Below are 18,788 nucleotides of genomic sequence, written 5' to 3'. Positions count from 1 at the left end.
CACATGATCCCTCCACGTGCATAGGCCAATATGTAAAGGGGGAGGTTTTAAGCCTGATATGCATCGTTGACACTTTCTCTGTTAGCTTATGCTTTTGACCCAATTGGTTAGTTAACAAAACAAGTAACTTGAATAACAACAATACCTACAACAACATCCATCAAAAGATTATCGATGAAAAAGTTCCTCATAAAATGAGCCAACCATGATTTTTTCATTAAATTAAAACAATGAATAAAACAGAAACGATGTCAGGTTTAATTAATTCATATATATATAGAAATAGAGTGTGATTGATGAAATCCGAAGGAGTTCATAAAATTTGTACACATATTCAATATTTCTTTGCATTTGCATATCACAAATAATTCAAGACTGGAGTGCTACAACAATACAATATTTTCTTGATCATAAGAAGCATGTTCAGTATGTTTTGCATCTGTTGCATGTTCATTTTTCCAAAAATGGCATATAAAATTCCTAGACAAAATATTGTTTAAACTTTAAAATGAACATTCCAATTAATTTACAAAAGGAAATGGTGATAATTGATAAAGAAATCAAAATAATATTCAGGAAAAGGGTAAATACATGACAAGGAAAGGTTGCATAAAAAATATAAAATAAGTACACATATGGAAGAAGAATCTCTAGGTAAAGCAATTCCAGATGGACAGATTTTTACCCATGCTATTAGCCTGCTTCTCAAGGAGCATATTGAAAACAGCTATTTGCTCTTTTAAAAGCAGTCTGAGATGATATACCGGAAAAAAATCAGGATTATCATGCTGAAGCCCCTCCCATACTGAAAGTGGAGAAAAATATCAAACATTAGGGAAAATGCATATCATATACACAATCTCTATATTCTTTCTTGCATTACATGCTTTACTGTACAATGTAAAAGAGAGGAGACTTTTAGTTAACAGAAATTTCCTAAAATATAAGTTCCTGTTTTTTATTTATGCATACCTGCTTAATTCAGTGAGAAAAATATTGCAGATTATATTTGCATATAATGCAAACAATCCACAAGAATGCATATTCCATTTGAGAAAAAAAAGATCTTAAAAGCTAAGGAATGTTATGATTATAGAGTCTAATAAATACATGGAAGGACAACCACAAATACTGAGCAAAACATATGGGGGAAAGGCAGTTTTCACTCTTTATTGTGTCGGTACATTCAACTAGTAACCCATTCATGTTGACAGGAAAGCTTTCATGCAATAACAAGCCCATACTGGTGCTAGATCATAAGGAAACTATTGATCATAACTAAGACTGTCAAATCTTTTCCCAATTAGATATGCCAAACTTTATGAATCATGGTTCACTAAATCATCCATAATAAAGGCTATTGCTGGTTCTATTTCAAATGTTTCTTGGACTTGTGGTGACATGTTTCTGTGACAGGTAGCTGTCATGCACTTTAGATATGTAGTAGACTCTTGATGGCTTGAAAGGATCAGGGTATAGTAACACACTTCCAAGAATTAAATATTAATTTTCTACAACAATGAAATGGGAAATTGTTTTTCTTGGAGATTGACTGGATCCAGAATAAAATAGTGGATGTACCAGCTTGCATAGGCTGGCACATACTGCACTGTCCAAGAACCAGAGCCCAATGTCCCCTCAAGCAAGATTTTAAATTCCATGGGACGGAGGTGTCCCGGTATCTCCATGGAACGAGATACCCTGCTGTCTCATTTTATCCCGACAGCCGTTCCGATCGTACATTCTGATAGATATCCTCCATCTCTCTTCCCTTCTTTTCTCCTTTCTTTCTTTTTTTTCCTTCTTTTCTTTCTTTTTCATCTACCTTTCTTTCTTTCCTTTTTTCCTTTCTTTTCATCATCCCTTTCTTTCTTTTTTTCTTTTTCTTCTTTCAATTTCCTTTCTTCCTTCTTTTCTACTTTTTTTTTCTTCCTTTCTTTCTTTCATTATTCTTCTTCTTCTTTCCTTTCACTTTTCTTTTTTTCCATCTTCTGTTCTTTCTTTCCTTTTTCTTCTTCTATCCCTACATGGATGGGTTTTAGAGTTCCGACTCTGTCTCGGTCCTATTTTCTCATAGGAACAGGATGGGATGGCTGGAACAGCCCCCGTCCCACCGAGACGTAAAACCTTGCCCTCAAGACTGATTCAGGGATGAATCAGATCCAAATCAACCCTAGTCATTGGTACTGCTTGGCATGAAGCTTAAAGGTGTTTTGACTTTTTTTCCTTATGTTTACTTGTGCTGTCACCCATACTACGGTTTTAAAACCTTCAGCTGAATCCTTAGAAACTCAGTGGAATCTAATATATATATATAAATGGAGACCTCTCAATGGAGAAGCCTCCGTTCGCCATATATATATTTTTTCCTAAGCTACCATTCGCCACGTGTCCAAGGTGGTGTGTTTTTTTTTGGCTTTGGCATGATGGAGAGCCACGGAGATGGATGGGAAGAATCCATGCACGACCAAGCTGGTGAACGCCAAGGGAAATCTCGATCGGGTCCAGACTTTCCAATCGGCAGATGGTAGTCATTGTCGGGGCTGTCGAAGGTGGAAGGAGGAAGGGGAAGAAGGGCTATGGATCTGGGAACTGAGTGTTCCCGAAGGCAGCCGGTAGGGAGGAGGAGAAGAAGGGAGGGAAGAAGAGGTTTTTGGATGGAAAGTTCACCAGATTTCTTAGTCAAAGGATTGATGGTTACCGGCAGTGGAGACCCGTGCTTGACACCATCCATGAATCCGTGCATGGCCAAGCTGGTGGACACCAAGGAAAATCTCTAAAGCATCGAAATTCCAATCGGAGTGGCGAAGCTGATGCTGGAGGCCCCAAGTCACCCGGTGGCGCTTGCTGAGGAGGTGGTGAGGACGCGATGCATGTCCGATCTGCGGGCCGACGAGGAGTTGCAGCTCGAAGAGTTGTACTTGCTGCTTTCGGTGGAATGAATCGGATCCAGGCTTTTCAATCGGCAGATGGCGGTCATTGTCGGGGCCGTCGAAGGTGGAAGGAGGAAGGGGAAGAAGGGCTGTGGATCTGGGAACCGGGTGTTCCCGAAGGCAGCCGGTAGGGAGGAGGAGGAGAAGGGAGAGAAGAAGCGGTTTTTGGATAGGAAGTTCACCAGATTTCTCGGTCAAGGTTTTCTTGCTTCTACTGTTACAACATCACAATTAGGGATTTTGACGAATTACTTGAAAGAGACATGATAGTTTATGAGGTATTTTATACATATGTATATGAATTCAAAACTATTTGATTTTTGACAGTCCAAGAAAAGATGAGTTTTATTGAGTACCAAGCGTGAGCTTAAGAATAGGACTTTCCATTTCTGTATCTCCAAATCTACTTATTTAAGTTATCGATCAAATGATGAGACAATAAAGTAAGCATCTTACTTCTGAAAAAAAAAAGATTAGACATTGTGTTACCAAGAATTTCATTGTCAAATTTGTTCAAGGAATCAAGCATATATAAATAATAATGAAATATAGATAAGCTCATGAACCAGACATGTATAAAGTTATAAAACAGGGTAAAGCTTAACAATGACTATAAAGATTTATCTACAAATAAGGAGGAAGAAAAAGTTATAAAGGTCACACTCGGTGACCAATAGGTGGATAGACTTGGGCCATATGTCCAAAGGAAGGCCCAAGAAGACTGTCCAATCTGGTCGATGCATTAGGCCCAACAGAGGCCAAACAAAGGGTAATATAAAATGGAGGCCTCTCAACGGAGAAGCCTCTATGTGACACATGGATTATTAAAAAAAAAACACGTGGAGTTCGATCTCCTCCGTGTTCGATGATCTCCTCCATGTTCGATCAGGAGAGCAGGAGAGGTGAGATCTTAGATTTGGATTATTAAAAAAAACACGTGGAGTTCGTCTCCTCCTCCGTGTTCGATCAAGAGAGCAGGAGTATTTTTGCCGAGCGAGATCTTCTCCGTGTTCGATTAGGAGAGCAGGAGATGCGAGATCTCAAATTGGAGGGTTAAATTAAAGATTAAAGGAGGAGGAAGACTCCCATTGGGAGTCTTTTCTTTTCTTTGTTTCCGGCTATAAAAGGTTGTTTAACCCTCCTCGCCACTCTGCTCTGTTCCAAAATCCGTCCATCATCGGCGACGTAACCCTCCTCGCCAGTCTGCTCTGCTCCAAAACTCCGTCCATCGCCGACGATGTTCCTTCGATTGTTGTGGACACCGAACTTGAGGTAATAGACTCTTCCTTCTCTTCTTTCTTCCTCTATTTTTGTTTTGTTTTTTTCTTTTTTCTCTGTTCTTCCGAGATGTAGAGGTGTTTCGGTAGAAGGCAAGGCGGGTCTTTCGAGAGAGTTCCTCTGTTTTTTTTTTTTTTTTTAGGACCAAAGGAGGAGGATTTGGTTCAAAGAGGGATTATATTTTTCACCGTCCATTGGCGAGATTTTTAATTTATAAAAATATTATTTGAAGAAATAAATACGTGCAGTGCTCGCATGGGATTCTAAGCTAGTATCATATTATGTTGCAGCCTTAAGTCAATATTGCAGTTCGGATGCAGAAAAATGTAAATCAACAATAGTGCTATTCAAGGTTCCTGTACCGGTACCGGACGGCATGCCGGTGCCAGACTGGTACGGTATGGTACCGTACCATACCGTACCGACACACAGTATGCCCAGGCGTACCGGTCCGATATCGATACACAATATTTTTTTCGATTTTCAAATTTTTTTTTTGAATTTTTGAAGTTAATAATTGATAAATACAACCTCAATATGACATTATATTGCATATTATTGACATATTTGGATTCAATTTGGAGTTAGATTGCGGTACAAAAACTCTTGATCCAAAATTTCAAACATATATTTATTTACATTATATTTCAACTATGTCATCTTAAAACTAAAAAAAATATATAAAATATGTATTAAAATATATCTAAATATTTAAGTACAAAGCGCAATAACTGATATATGAATCTTAAGATGTACTCTGCATTTAATTTTTTATCGAGTGTCTGTGACGCTCGTAGATGTCTGGATCATCAACATAGTCTAAAGGGATATCAGTCCAACCCTCTAGCCAAGCTGCACCGTACTCTCGAATATTCATCATCCCATAAGGCATCCTCTCTGGATTGTAAGACATCTCAGACCTCTCGCTAAAATTCTGACTCTGAGAAGTATCCTCAAGATGATGGTACAGTTGTGGAAGAGCCCATCCAAATATGCCAGTAGCAAAATCTGATCCGTAAGATGCTCCAGGCTGCATAGGGTAGTAACCACTAGAAGATGATGCCTCAGATGCACCATATGCATATGGATCATAAGGTGGCTGTGGATAATAGGATCCATAATGCGAGGATGATCCAGATACATCCATGGACCCTACTCCACATGCAAGATCGTCCGCAGTATATATATAATTAAAATATATGCAAGTATAACAAAATATGATAGTTTAATGATAATTAAAATAATTATATATAATTTTAAAATAATTATAATAATTATTTTAAAACTTATAAATTTAAAATAAATATGTTATATGCTTCAAATAATATTTTTAAATTAACTAAAATATAACACTATTTTTATATATTTTTTATTTTTTAATTAAATTTTTTAATTTAAATAATTAAAAAAATAATTTTTTAATTTCAAATATTTGAAAAAAAATTTTGAAATTAGATTTAAGTAGCTTGAATCATTCTAAACATGATTTTCAAACTCTAATTTTTTTTCTTAAAATTTATATTTTTTTATTTTTAAATAAATAAATATTTAAAAATATTTAAAAAATATAATTAACAAAAATTAATAATTTTGGTGTCATCGTGTAGATCTTCCAAAGATCTATCACATATAATTAAATCATACCAAAATCATAAGATTTTGGCATGATTTTCTCCTATTTTTATTTTACCTCATTTTTATCCTATTTCTAACAACAAAAACAAAAAAAAATATTTATTAACAAAATAACAGATTATCTTACCTCCGATCAAAGATCAGCCTCTTCTCAAATCACTCCTCCAATTTCACGAAATTTTGCCTTCTTTTCTAATTTTTTGGAGGTCTCAACGATTAAGTTGTCCACGGCCATGGGTGTTCTCTGAGAACTCTCAAAGAACACCGAAGGCCTGGTGCTTATTAAAGCACCAGGCCCTCCCCCCATGTGAAGTGGGCCACGCCCATTTCTCTCCCCCCTCCCTCCCCCAAACCACGTGAAAAGGCCCCCACCTTCCCCCCTCCCCCTTTCTCTGGGCGGTACGGTTCGGTTCACCCCGAACCGGTCCAAAACCGAGCCGTACCACCCGGTTCCGGGCGATATGGGCCCGAACAGCACCGAACCGAGCGGTTCGGTGTGGTTCGGGATCCTTTTCCGAAAAACAGGCCCGAACCAGACCAGTAAGGGACCGGTCCGGCTCGGTACGCCCCGTACCGAGCGGTTCGGCCCGGTACGGCGAACCATGGTGCTATTGATAAGCCATACAACTTTAATAGGTTCTTTTTGACAATCTAACAGATGAACATATGAATTACTTAATCTTTCTTTTTTCTCAGCATTATCAATATTAATGCCCTCCGTTATGATTAGAGAAGCAAAATGAACAATCTTATATATTACTATTTACTAGATACAATTCTGAGTTCCGACAAATGAAGGCATTACCAATTTATTATCATTTAGCTCTTAAGCAGTAACCATTCAAAATTTGAAAAGTCTTGAAATCATTAGTGATGCTGGTAATTAAAATATATTTTCTTCTAGGTTATCCTTCTATTTCCTTTTATTTTTCTCTTTTGAATTAAAGACACATATATCTGATTCACATCTTTATGCAACATTAATGTTGGAAACCCATCTATGAAAAGATAGTCCCACAATGTATGGTAAAAGAAAGGTGAAGGAGTTGATATAGTAGTTGAACCCAAAGCTCAACAGTTTTAAGCTTTTGGGTCAACTTGGATTCCTACACCTAACATATCAGTTATTGCAACTTCTTTCTTATCCTTCACAACATCTATGCTAGCTTAGGCCCTCTTCTCTTTCATAACCTGCAAACACAAGTTTGGCAATGTATCCCTTCTAGATGACTATATTAAACAAAAATAATTTCAAGATACTATGTATAATGTTCGAAGTTAGATTAGGTTTTAGTCTTTAATTTTATTAAAGATTTATTTTCTGTTATTTTAGTCTTAAAGAGTCAATGCTGTACAGTTTAAGGGGTTAATTTGCTGTTATTTTCTAAATTAATGGCCCTTCATTAGTTTTTCCAAAATATGTAAAAATTATATATATGTCATATATAATTGAATGACTTTCAGGGATATATTTCTAGGTTTTTCAGATTTTGTTATTATCTTCATAAATTTTTTTGTTCTATTAGGAAAGGAGTAATGTTGTTTATTACCAAGCAGTTAATTTGAAAGATTTTTAGGCTATAGGATCTAATGTTATATTTCCAAAAAATATGAGATGAAAGAGAATTATTATACTGCTGGCACATCGGTACAAGGTTTGGGATTCATTTCTGCAATGGCTTGAGGTAGTTTGCTGCACTAGATCACCTTGCCAAATACAACTTGCTGTGTTTAGTAAAGTTTGACGAGGAACTTGCTATATTTAGTAAAGTTTGACTAGGGAATATGATGCATCATAAAAGCACCATTAGATTGAAAAGGATCTGATGGGTCAATTTTGTATCTAGATCCACCATATCAGTACTTTTTTGGTACAAATCAACCAATATCAATATGACATTAGCATGATACTGAAAATGATTGCAGATCAAGATCATATATATCTAATATCCCAATTTAAATGTCGAATGTATCTGACACCTGATTTCTATCATTAAGTACTCCAAAGTGCCAAAGGAATAGATCTTTGACTCAAATAAGTATTTTCTGTTGTGCAAACTCATAGTTTAGGTAAAGAAACCAATAAATGATGATAAAGAAGGGACTTTAGGAGCTTTGGACACCTAAATGTTCTTTACAATTTTACACATTAATCAAGAAAGTTGAGCTCTGTCTTCTTCTCAATTTTATTGTGCAGTTACAGGCTGTTCAGAAACCTGAGCTATGTGGCTAGGATTTAAGAAGAGAGTTTGGTGCATACTCCAAATTCCCTTAAATAAGTCTGCAATGGCTAAACATTGAATAGGATGACGAGGTCTGAGGCCTTCAAGTCACCCCATTGACATCATTGATAATCTCCAACCATTCACTTCACCTTTTCTTCTAGCTTTTGCTTTCACTTTATTTCATGAGTGCTTTCACTCATCAATTCAATCAATTTCCATGATTTCATGGTACATCAGCTATAGTTAAGTTTCAAGATACATGTTTTGCTTCGTAGCTCATTGGCATTTCCGGCTTCCTTGATCAGAAAGCAAGTCTATTATTCATCCGAATAGACTATGTAATCTTTATTTATATAGAAGAGGTTTCTTCCTTTATTTTACTTAACGCAAATCTGTAATGATAAGAGCATCTGATGCAATTTAGAATATTTATCTTTTAATATCTTTACCTGCTTCTAAGCATTAAAGAGCTGATAATTTCTATCCTAGAGGTTGAATTGTAGTTTTCACCAGCAGTCAACTTTTTTTTTCTTAGGGTGCAAGTAGAGAGCGGAGCTTACATTAGATAGAGAAGCTTTCCCACACCCTCCAAAACTAGGTAGTGGAGAAAAATAATAATAAATAGAACTTTTGATTTGAATTCTTTAGCTAATTGATTTTGAATAAGTTAGATATTTTTTATTTCAATTGCAAAGACTTAGGTATTTAATTAGGTTGGTTTTTATGTCATATTTTATGCAGGATTAGTTTTTGATTCTACTTTAGCAATATGTTAAAGTGACAGATATTCTCAAAGATACTAACAATGAATTTTATGATGATTTTGATGGCTTTCTATATATGATTACATGGGAATCCAACTTTTATTATTTTTTAGAAGAGTCTGATTATGTTTTATTTGGAAAAAGCTAAAGGTATCTTAATGTAGAGAGAGATACTCTAGAGAAGTAGTTAAGCTATAAATAAGACCCAGATAGTTATTATTAGTAGAAAACTCTATGATAGCCAAGTTCTGTGGTTATTTTTGTAATCCGTTTTTTCTTTGTTTTATTTCTCTTTGTTTTTAATGATTCATTCCTGATCATGAATACAAATGCATCACCTTTTAAGGTCATCAAGTTCCATCTATAGCTTACAAAAGACAACCCTAACAATGAATTTTATGATGATTTTGATGGCTTTCTATATATGATTACATGGGAATCCAACTTTTATTATTTTTTAGAAGAGTCATTGATTATGTTTTATTTGGAAAAAGCTAAAGGTATCTTAATGTAGAGAGAGATACTCTAGAGAAGTAGTTAAGCTATAAATAAGACCCAGATAATTATTATTAGTAGAAAACTCTATGATAGCCAAGTTCTGTGGTTATTTCTGTAATCAATTTTTTCTTTGTTTTATTTCTCTTTGTTTTTAATGATTCATTCCTGATCATGAATACAAATGCATCACCATTTAAGGTCATCAAGTTCCATCTATAGCTTACAAAAGACAACCAGACATGAAGAACTACTACAACTAGACTTTACAACTTGACGAAAAAAGCAGATTGATATTAAAAAGAACAATTTATGAATCATAATTTAGATTTCTAGTAAAAAGAATTGTAGGGAAAAATGGTATAATTTAAAATACAGAAATATTTAGTGTAAAATTCAAGCTCAGATCAAGTGAGACAGATGGTTTTCCATGGAAGTACCGGTCTCAGTGAATGCACATTGTACTTTTTCTTCCTTCCAAAGAGTTTCCACAGTTTGTTTCTTGTTCATGTGCAACATAAGGCACCTCTCAATCATCTTCTTTACCTGAAAATAAAATTTTAGAACATAAAATGCATTTCCATAAAGGGTGAGATAATTATTTGTTATATGGATATTAGTGTTCATGTCATATAAGTTTTTTCTAGAAATTTCATAACATTTAAATTATATGCAAATACTGATATGAGAGAGAGCTTATTATCATTTAAACAATGAACTTTACAAAAGCAAACTAATTTAGAGACTAACTTTTTATGTTCCAAGAAATTTTATTTTTGGAAGGTAAAAAGTGAAACAATAATAACAAATAAAGAATGAATTTGTCACCAATCTTAAAATTGATTTTGTTATTGATGATTTTACATTTTCATTGGGAGGGATGACGTAGATATTGTAAATAAAGCCACAACACATCATGCAATGAAGAAAGGGATGGTGATTATAATAGAAAGTTAACAACTAAGGTCATGAGCTTACCTTTATGTTTCTAGAATCTTGATTAGTCTACTAGGATTCAAGTTCACTTAATGGTAGACTTGAAGAAAGGTGAGATTGAGAGAAAGAAGACAGAAGATCTAATGGATCCTCTGTTGTTTACAAGTTCAATTAGCATACATGGTGAGCCATTGAGGACAGAAGGAGGCCAAGTGCTCCTTTCAAAGGCTGATTAGGTAAAGTTGTTGGATCCCGCTAATTAAGCTAACCTCTACCAGCTGTCTAATTCAAAATAGACATCAAAACACTACAAGTAATATATCAAACAGAATTACATAATTATAAGGATGACATTAACATATCCTCAAGCTGAAGCATGTACAACATGACCACCGGTAAGAAAACAAATTCCAACTTTCATATCCTTCCTTTCACATTTGTAAACCTGCCCATGGTTTGATCTCCGAAACTAATACATACAGACTTAATCCATGATATTTTCATGATTTCCAACCTACAATTAATAAAGATTGTTTCCCTTTGATATTCACCATTTTCTCTTAACATATTCGATCTTGACTATACAGGAGCTGTTTGCTTATCATGGAATGGAACATTCTATGGGAAAAGGGACAACTTCTATTTTTCAGCTGCACAAGTTAAACATATACGTGCAGAAAGCGAGCTTCCACACAAGATCATGAACCACATTCTACTTTCTCTGTTCACAGCATGAACACATTGCTATTAACAAATGTGCAAATGTCTGTTATTGATGTACAGTCAACTATATAGACTTCCGCCATTGACGAACACTATATGCTAATGTTCATAACCTTACTTTGTTGAATACTTCTATTTAAAAAAACTTTATTTATCTTTTGATTTCTCAATGTTACTCTCAAGAAAACCGTTAACGATCATTCTCTTGTACAAGATGTCTATGCCAACAACATTAAATATCTAAATTAAGAACTCAAAGCATTCAAATATGGTTTTCTAGGAGCATGCATGAAACGGACAACAAGCAAAGAAATATCAAGCAATGAAACAAACTAACAATTACATAAATCAACTTATTCACCATTCTTCTCAATCCCCATAGGTTAATTGACAGTTTGTTTATTTTACTTACATTTATATTTTCTCCTTACTCCTATCTCTAAATTTCTTTAATTTAGATCGGAAGAATACTAACAATCAGAACTAAAGTCTAATGATACTTCATCCTAGTTCAAACAAGAGAAGCGGGCATTGGTCATTGGGGTTTTACATATCCACTTTAAATCAAAAGATATCAATTCACTAAACAAATGACACCTTCCCCCCTCCCCCATCCCAGGCCGCCCCCCCCCCCCGCAAAATACCCCACCAATTACCAATCAAGAGATTATGTCATCTACCATATCACTAAATTCCTTAGTTGCATATTCTAAGATCACCTTCTTTTCTGTAATAGAAAGGATGAAAAATGGCTAATAACTAAGAAATAACAGCAAAATTCATATACTCGAAAACTCCTAAAATTACCATACCAAGTTTCCAACAATTTGGTATCATCATATTTATACACCAAGATTGAAATTATCATAGCTATTCAGTAGAAGGAAAGCAATTCTTGCAAGAATTCACCAAAAACAATAAGGAAAAAACAGAAAAATAAAGAACATAGGCAAAAGGTTATCAAGATGAGTGCAAAGATTTCCTTACATGGTCCACCATTTGATCAATCTCACTTTTCTCTTGTGTCTCCATCATCTCTCTTGTCGCACTTGTCTGTCCAACCTCTCTTTTCTCTTTTCTTCTACCCATTTTCTGGCCGTTGTTGCAAAACTGAACAAGAACTCACTAGATGAAAAGAAAAAGAAAAAAAGAAAGAATCAATAGTGCATCAATTAATCAAATCCAGATTCTTAAAAAATCAACTGAATGCCAATCTTTCAGCCATTCTATCCAAGAACACATACCAAAATATGAGTAAAATTTGAAAAGAAAAACAAAAAGAACTGATTGGTTAATCACATTAAGGATAAAAAAATCAGAAAATTATACAATATCTAAAAGAAGAATGTCTAACGAAACATTCACCAAAATAATATTTTTTAAAGCCATCCCACTTATGATATTCAAAAAATCCGACCTAAAATTAAAAAAAGAACCAATAATCTTACTCAGTAAAGAAACAAGAACAAAAAAAGATAGTAGAACAAAAGGGAAAAGTTAAAAGAAACTCATGTCCCAATGAGTATATTTCTCTAAAACCATTATATTTAACAAAAACTATGGATCAAAAAACTTTCAAATAATATCTCATAAGTATTGGAGTGAAAGATTCGAGTTATAAAAAGTTATACACTGAACAGCAGATTGACAAAGATTCAAAAAGATATTAGTCGAGAAAAAGGAATGATAAACACACCAAAATTCAAAAAAAAAGAATTATCAATAGATTCCAATGAAAGAAAATATGTTATGTGTGTATGTTGGGGGACGGTGGGGAGAGACCTTCGTGAGCTCGAGAAGTCTTTGATGACGCCAATTATTCCTCCAATGAAATCTTGAGTCTTTCGCTTATTTATAAAGGTTTGAGAGAGAGAGGAATGGAGAAGAATGGAGAGATGAGGAACTCTCGGGGGAGAACTGAGTACGGAGGAAAATATAAGCCATTCTCTTGTGGATTTTTTTTTTTTTCTTGATAAAGATTTTCTTGTGGATTTGAGTTCAAACTACTTCAAAGGTACTTTGAATGTGAAAAAATTGATTAAATGACTAAAAGAAGAGGCAGAACTTTTAGTCAATGGCAGATTTTAAACCATCCAAAGGAACATCTATGTTGATGTATATCAATTGCTGAGACAAGAAAATATTATTAACCCAGGGGCCTTCTATCACACTGGTATTCTCTGAAGTGCCCACAATCCATGAATATTGATCCATAATCCATTACCAGAGAACTAGCTTAATATACTGCCTTCCAAATGGATAAGCATGTGTTAGAGTGCGGATCATGATCCAAACACCATGAAGACTATATTTAGTAGCAATGATATGATTAACCCAACTGACACTTAGAATAGGCAGCAAGGAAGAACCAGCAGAGGGCTCAGCAAAAGCAAGCAAACAAAGGCCAACCAAAGATCAGCATGCCACTATCCTACCACTTGCCAATGCAAGTAATAGTCAACCCTGGCAGTGTTTGCAGAAATCTATACACTACATTAACCCTATGTTTGGTCGGGATCATAAGAGGATGGATGGATGAGGTTGGAAGGATGGCCTCCATCCACCGTTTGATTCAAAAAGTTGCAGGCAGGATGGATGAAAGAGGGTTGTCCATCCACCCTGGCCCATCAATTTGCATCCTCTCAAATTGAAAAGATGCAAGGATGGATGGAGCATTGATGAGAAGATTTTTGCATTGAAAAAATTATCCCTCATTAATTTTTTTGACAAAACTATAATATTTCTTCACTTTTCATTCATATTATTTATATATATTTTTATATATACTATTAATCATATACTATTAAATTTTGTTACTAATTATTTTAATTTTAGTACATAATTTTGATAATTATAATTAAATAATTAGAATTATCTTCTATTTCTCTATTTTTATTTATTATTTTTAATTAACTGTTTGTATAATATTAATTAACTATTTAAATTAAATTATAAATTAATTAATTATTTATATAAGTAATATATATAATTAATTTATTAATATTTCATTCATAAAATTATTTATTAAATTAAATTAATATTAAATACTTATATAATTTTTTATATAATTATAGATTATAATGATTATAAGCTTATACCTTGTTTACTTCTTTAGTATAAATAAGTGTTATAAATTGATAATGATAATTTTTTTATCAAAGGATAGTTTGGTAAAAATATTATATAAATATCATCCATTCTCTCTTTCATTCCTTCCATACCAAACGGAAGAGAAGATTATTTCCATCCATCCTTCCATATTTAACCAAGCATATGAAATATGGAAGGATGGATGGAAGATACATCTATCCTCTCCCTCATCCATCCTTCTTCCATCCATCCTCTCCCTTATCCATCCTCCTACATCCATTCTTCCTTCAATCCATCTTTGTACCAAAGGAGGTTAGAGTCCAAAGCCTCCCCATGCCACTTCATGATATGTGGTGCCTCTCATTGACAACACATGCCTGCTTCTGAACTCCCCTATGCAAACTAAAAAAAAAGAGTGGTGGGATGGAAAATCACTAAACCCTACAATCATGCTTCTACCAAGATTAAGCTCTCAAAATCTCAAAGAGCCAACTCACACCACCACAACTCGCATAATATCCTTGAGAAAAAAAAACCCCCAATCAGAACTTAAGAAACCTCTCCGACAAAATGAAACAAAAGCCAAAAGAAAAAAAACTAATCAATCTATGTGGGAAAAGGTCTTACCTTTTATTTTTTTCCTTCCCTATTTTTGTTGATTTTTCTATGCTTTCCCCCAACTTTTCCTCTATTTTTTCCATCCCCATGAGTCGCAATCAGGTGGGAGGCTTGGAGTAGCAACTGAATAGGGAAGCTCAGACGATGGCTAGGCTTTTTGTTGGTTGCTTATATATTTAATTTTTTTTTCCATCTTTCCTCGGGAGTCTTAATTGGATGGAAGGCTTGGAGTGGCGGCCAAATAAAGAAGCTGAGATGACGGCTGGGTTTTTCTATTGGGTAGTGTTGCACCCTAAATCTGGGACATAACACGGCCATACTATCGAGAGATGCTATCCTCGATAATACAAAGTCTAATCAGTTAAAATCTATCATAAATAAAATATGATAAAAGATTCAATTCTACCATTCATCAAGTAATTAAACTAAGATTGGTTCAGAGTATCTAAATCCAAAATCAAATACCAAACCTATATCTCAAAATTCATAAATAGTTAACTACAAGTCTAAGATAATCCAATAAACTAAGTTTTAACTACAAAATTCTTAAGCTTGATATGCAGACCCCTAATCCTGGATCCTTCATCATTCCAAACCTTATACCTCTTTTTTAAGAAAAAAACTAAAGAGGTATGAGTTACACTAGCTCAATAAGTAAAACCCATACTTCCTTACCAGATCAAGCATAAACTTTTACATGATAATGCAATATTTAAAATAATAGATATTACAAAAATAAATTACTTCGTAGATTATATAATAAAATAAATCATAAATCAGTCATCCATGTATAAATTATAAACATTTTGTAAATATAATTCATAAATCATTCTTGTCATACATTCATATCATATTTTAAAATATTACTCTCAGATGTTTATACTACAGTCATTTTATAACTGTGACAAGGTCAGTGTTCCTGATCGACAAAATTCTTATTTTGTATGCTAACTTTATACTCGCTGGCAAGGCATATGTTCTTATGAATGCTAGCTTCGGATGTTGCCTTCCCATAGAGATTCATTCATAGCTATCTGAGAGTTTTTTAAATCTTTTTTTTTAAAAAAAAGATACATATATGTAGGTAAAAAAATAATAAATTCATATTTCATAAACATGTTATTTTTATAAAATATATTTATAGAATCAATAATCATAATAAAACATAATTTTTCATATCTCATATGATGATCCATATTTTATAAAAAAATATGATTTCATCAACAACTGATTATTTGCATGAAAAATATGATAATTTAAAAAAAAAATAAGTAGCATAAAATCCACTTACCTTGTTTGCTCTAAATCTTTAGACTCCGTTCGAAGAATCAGATAATCATATTTAAAATATCAAAAATATGATCAATTTCTATTCAATGAATTCAATAAAATTAAATCATAAAAAAAGAGAACTGTTGATCGGATGTTCGATCCGATAGGTTGTCTAGGCATTGGATAATTCAAGGTCCCCTAGACGAGGGTCAGAGCTAAGCGACTTGATTAAAGAATCATGAAGCATGGATTAGATCAAGACCAAGATCGATCAACGGATTCATCAATAGTAGATTTCAGAAATACTCAATATGGCCGTATTGAAATTGACGTACAGCACGAATATCAAAGCAGTTTTAGATCATCTTGTTGGAATCAACATAGATATATAGAAGAGGAAGGCATGGCTCGAAACTGGAGTCCCTAGATCTTCTTAGAGAGAAAAAATAGGTGAAGAGAGAAAAACTAGAGAGAGAAAATAGAGATAGAATCTCTGTATCCCTCAAAAAGCAAATCATGATTGAGATCATCGGGGGTCATAACAGAGTGACTCAATAGAGGTTAACAGTGATCAGATTCTATGAATATCTAGTAAGGGTCGGACTAAGATTTGACATACTATATGGACATCAAAGTGATCCGGATCTTTTTGAAAAAAATCATCTCAAGTTCGTACTGGAGTCCATGGATCAAGTAGAGAAAGAGAGAGAGTAGAGAGAGAAAGAGAGATGGTAGAGAGAGACATAAGAGAGAAGGAGAGAGAGAGACAAGAGTCCGCTCTTTTTCTTTTTCTTTTTTTTCTTTTCTTCTTATTTTCTTTTCTTCTTCTTCGTTTCTTATCTTCTACCTTTTCTTGGCCGAACAGGGGAGGGATACGGGTGGGGTTTGGTGCTCCAGCGGGGTGCCGCGGCACAGCCAGAGGTCTAGCAGCGGGAGGCCGACAGCGGTGGGCAGAAGTGGACGGCCGGCGGCAGTGGTTGCCGGTAAGAAATCATGGAAAAAGGGCTCGAAAAAACAGGGCATCCGGGGGCTTTTCTTTGTTTTTGGCCGTCGGCCGTGGACTTGCTGTGTAGGGTTGAGGGGAGGTCGGCGTATTCGGCCTAGGACCCGGCTTCAAGGGACGGAGACGCCGCCGGCTGGAAAAAGAAAATAAAAACTTGGAAAAACAGGGGATGAACAGAGTTCTTATTTTGCGGTGGGATTCCGATGAAACCGGCGGCCGTCGGTGGTGCTTAAGGTCAAGAGAAGATGGGGAAGAGGGAGAGGAGGTGGGATTGGGGCCTTACCTTGGCTCTGTGGGCTCTTAGCTTCGATATCCGGCGGGCGTAAGCACAGGAGGCCGCGGCTTCAAAAGGAGAAAAGAGGGAGAAGGAGGCTCGATGATTGCTGGTGCGGGCCCACAGGGGACGTGGGGGAAACTTGTAGAGAGCCTTAGGGTCTTCCCAGCCCTAGGACTCCGACACTTCTCGGATTCAATCGGAGAAGAAGGCTTCCATGGGAGTCTTCTAACAGCTCTGTTTGTTTGTGGCTGCTTTAAGATTCGTGCGGATGATTGGTGGTTGATTGCATCATCACAGGTAATATATATAAAAAATAGTTTAAAGGGTATAAATATATTATTAATTAATTTTAAAAATAGATATATCTTTATTGATCAGGGTATCATAATTTTATAAAATATATATATATATAATTAGATTCAGAAAACTAGCACCCGTGGGACAAATCTATAATTTGAATCGATTTTAATTTTAAATTTCAAACCGATCACAAACTCTATAATGAATTGCTAAATATATCCTATTTAGCTTCCAAAGAGATTAGGCATCTGAAAAAAATTTTCAACTATCATTCCTACGTCTATTGCACATTAGATGTAGGATTAGCTCATGTATTATATTTTAATATATTTTTTGAATTTTTTAGATAGATTTTAATAATTTATATTATGTAAATTATTTGGATTTATTATAAGGTAAACTAGACAAAAATCTTCATTTTACATTTCAAATTAAAAATAACTCCCCACTTAAGTTTAAATTAAAATAGTTTTTTATTCCAAATATAAACTAAAAATAACTCTCTATTTTTAGCTGAAATGAATATTATACCCTTATACCCTCATACGATTATATAATAAGATAATATTATTTTACAATAACATAATACTGATTTATAATAAGACAGTATTGTTTTCTAATATCGCAGTATTGTTTTATAATACGCAATGCAGTACTGATTTATAATAAGACAGTACTATTTTTTAATATCGCAGTGTTGTTTTATAATATGCAGTACTGTTTTATAATAAGATAATATTATTTTATAATAGTATTATATTACAATAAGGCAGTACTGTTTTATAATAAGACAGTACTATATTATAATAAAAAAATACTATTTTATAATATCCTTACATCATAATAAGACAGTATTATTTTATAATAAGGTAGATTATACTATAAAAAGATAGTACTGTTTTCTAATATCGCAGTGTTGTTTTAGTATTGATTTATAACTGCAGAGATAATTTGGTCATTTATGCCAATTGAAAAGCTGCTTTTAAGTGAAACTCAATTGGAAAGTTATTTTTAAGTTTATACACAAACAGAGAGTTTTCACTAATTTACCCTTTATTATATGTGGGTGAGAAATATTAGAAAATGAATAAATAAAGTTGATTGTATTAATTGGATGATAAAAAATTTGTCAAAAAAGATTGTTTTGGATTTTTAAAATAATTTTAGGATCTCATATGGAATGCATAAAAATATTTAGATTTATTATATGTGCTCTAAAAATATTTAAATATCAGCAAA

At 34.0% G+C, this 18,788-nt stretch overlaps 1 protein-coding gene across 6 annotated transcripts in view; it reads right to left on the bottom strand.

The window, feature by feature from the left end:
* LOC105049216 (uncharacterized) overlaps positions 1–17,519 on the bottom strand; it is a 34,386-nt gene extending 16,867 nt beyond the window's left edge. For 5 of the 6 annotated variants that reach the window (XR_012142843.1, XR_012142844.1, XR_012142845.1 and 2 more), the window contains exons 1-4: positions 17,256–17,519; positions 11,977–12,114; positions 9,771–9,876; positions 686–805 (exon numbers count right to left, since the gene is read on the bottom strand). Coding sequence is in view for 3 of the 6 variants with exons in the window: in XM_073261049.1 (XP_073117150.1) it covers positions 686–805; positions 9,771–9,876; positions 11,977–12,078 (328 nt within the window). In the remaining 3 variants the exon portion in view is untranslated. The remainder of the gene's footprint in view (positions 1–685; positions 806–9,770; positions 9,877–11,976; positions 12,115–17,255) is intronic. The other variant, XM_073261051.1, reaches the window with a different exon arrangement.
* Positions 17,520–18,788: the final 1,269 nt, after the last annotated feature.

This window comes from Elaeis guineensis, chromosome 7 (assembly GCF_000442705.2).
Source record: "Elaeis guineensis isolate ETL-2024a chromosome 7, EG11, whole genome shotgun sequence".
Lineage (NCBI taxonomy): Eukaryota > Viridiplantae > Streptophyta > Magnoliopsida > Arecales > Arecaceae > Elaeis > Elaeis guineensis.
Note: the sequence above shows the minus strand (reverse complement) of the source record. Positions and strands in the feature narration are given on the sequence as shown.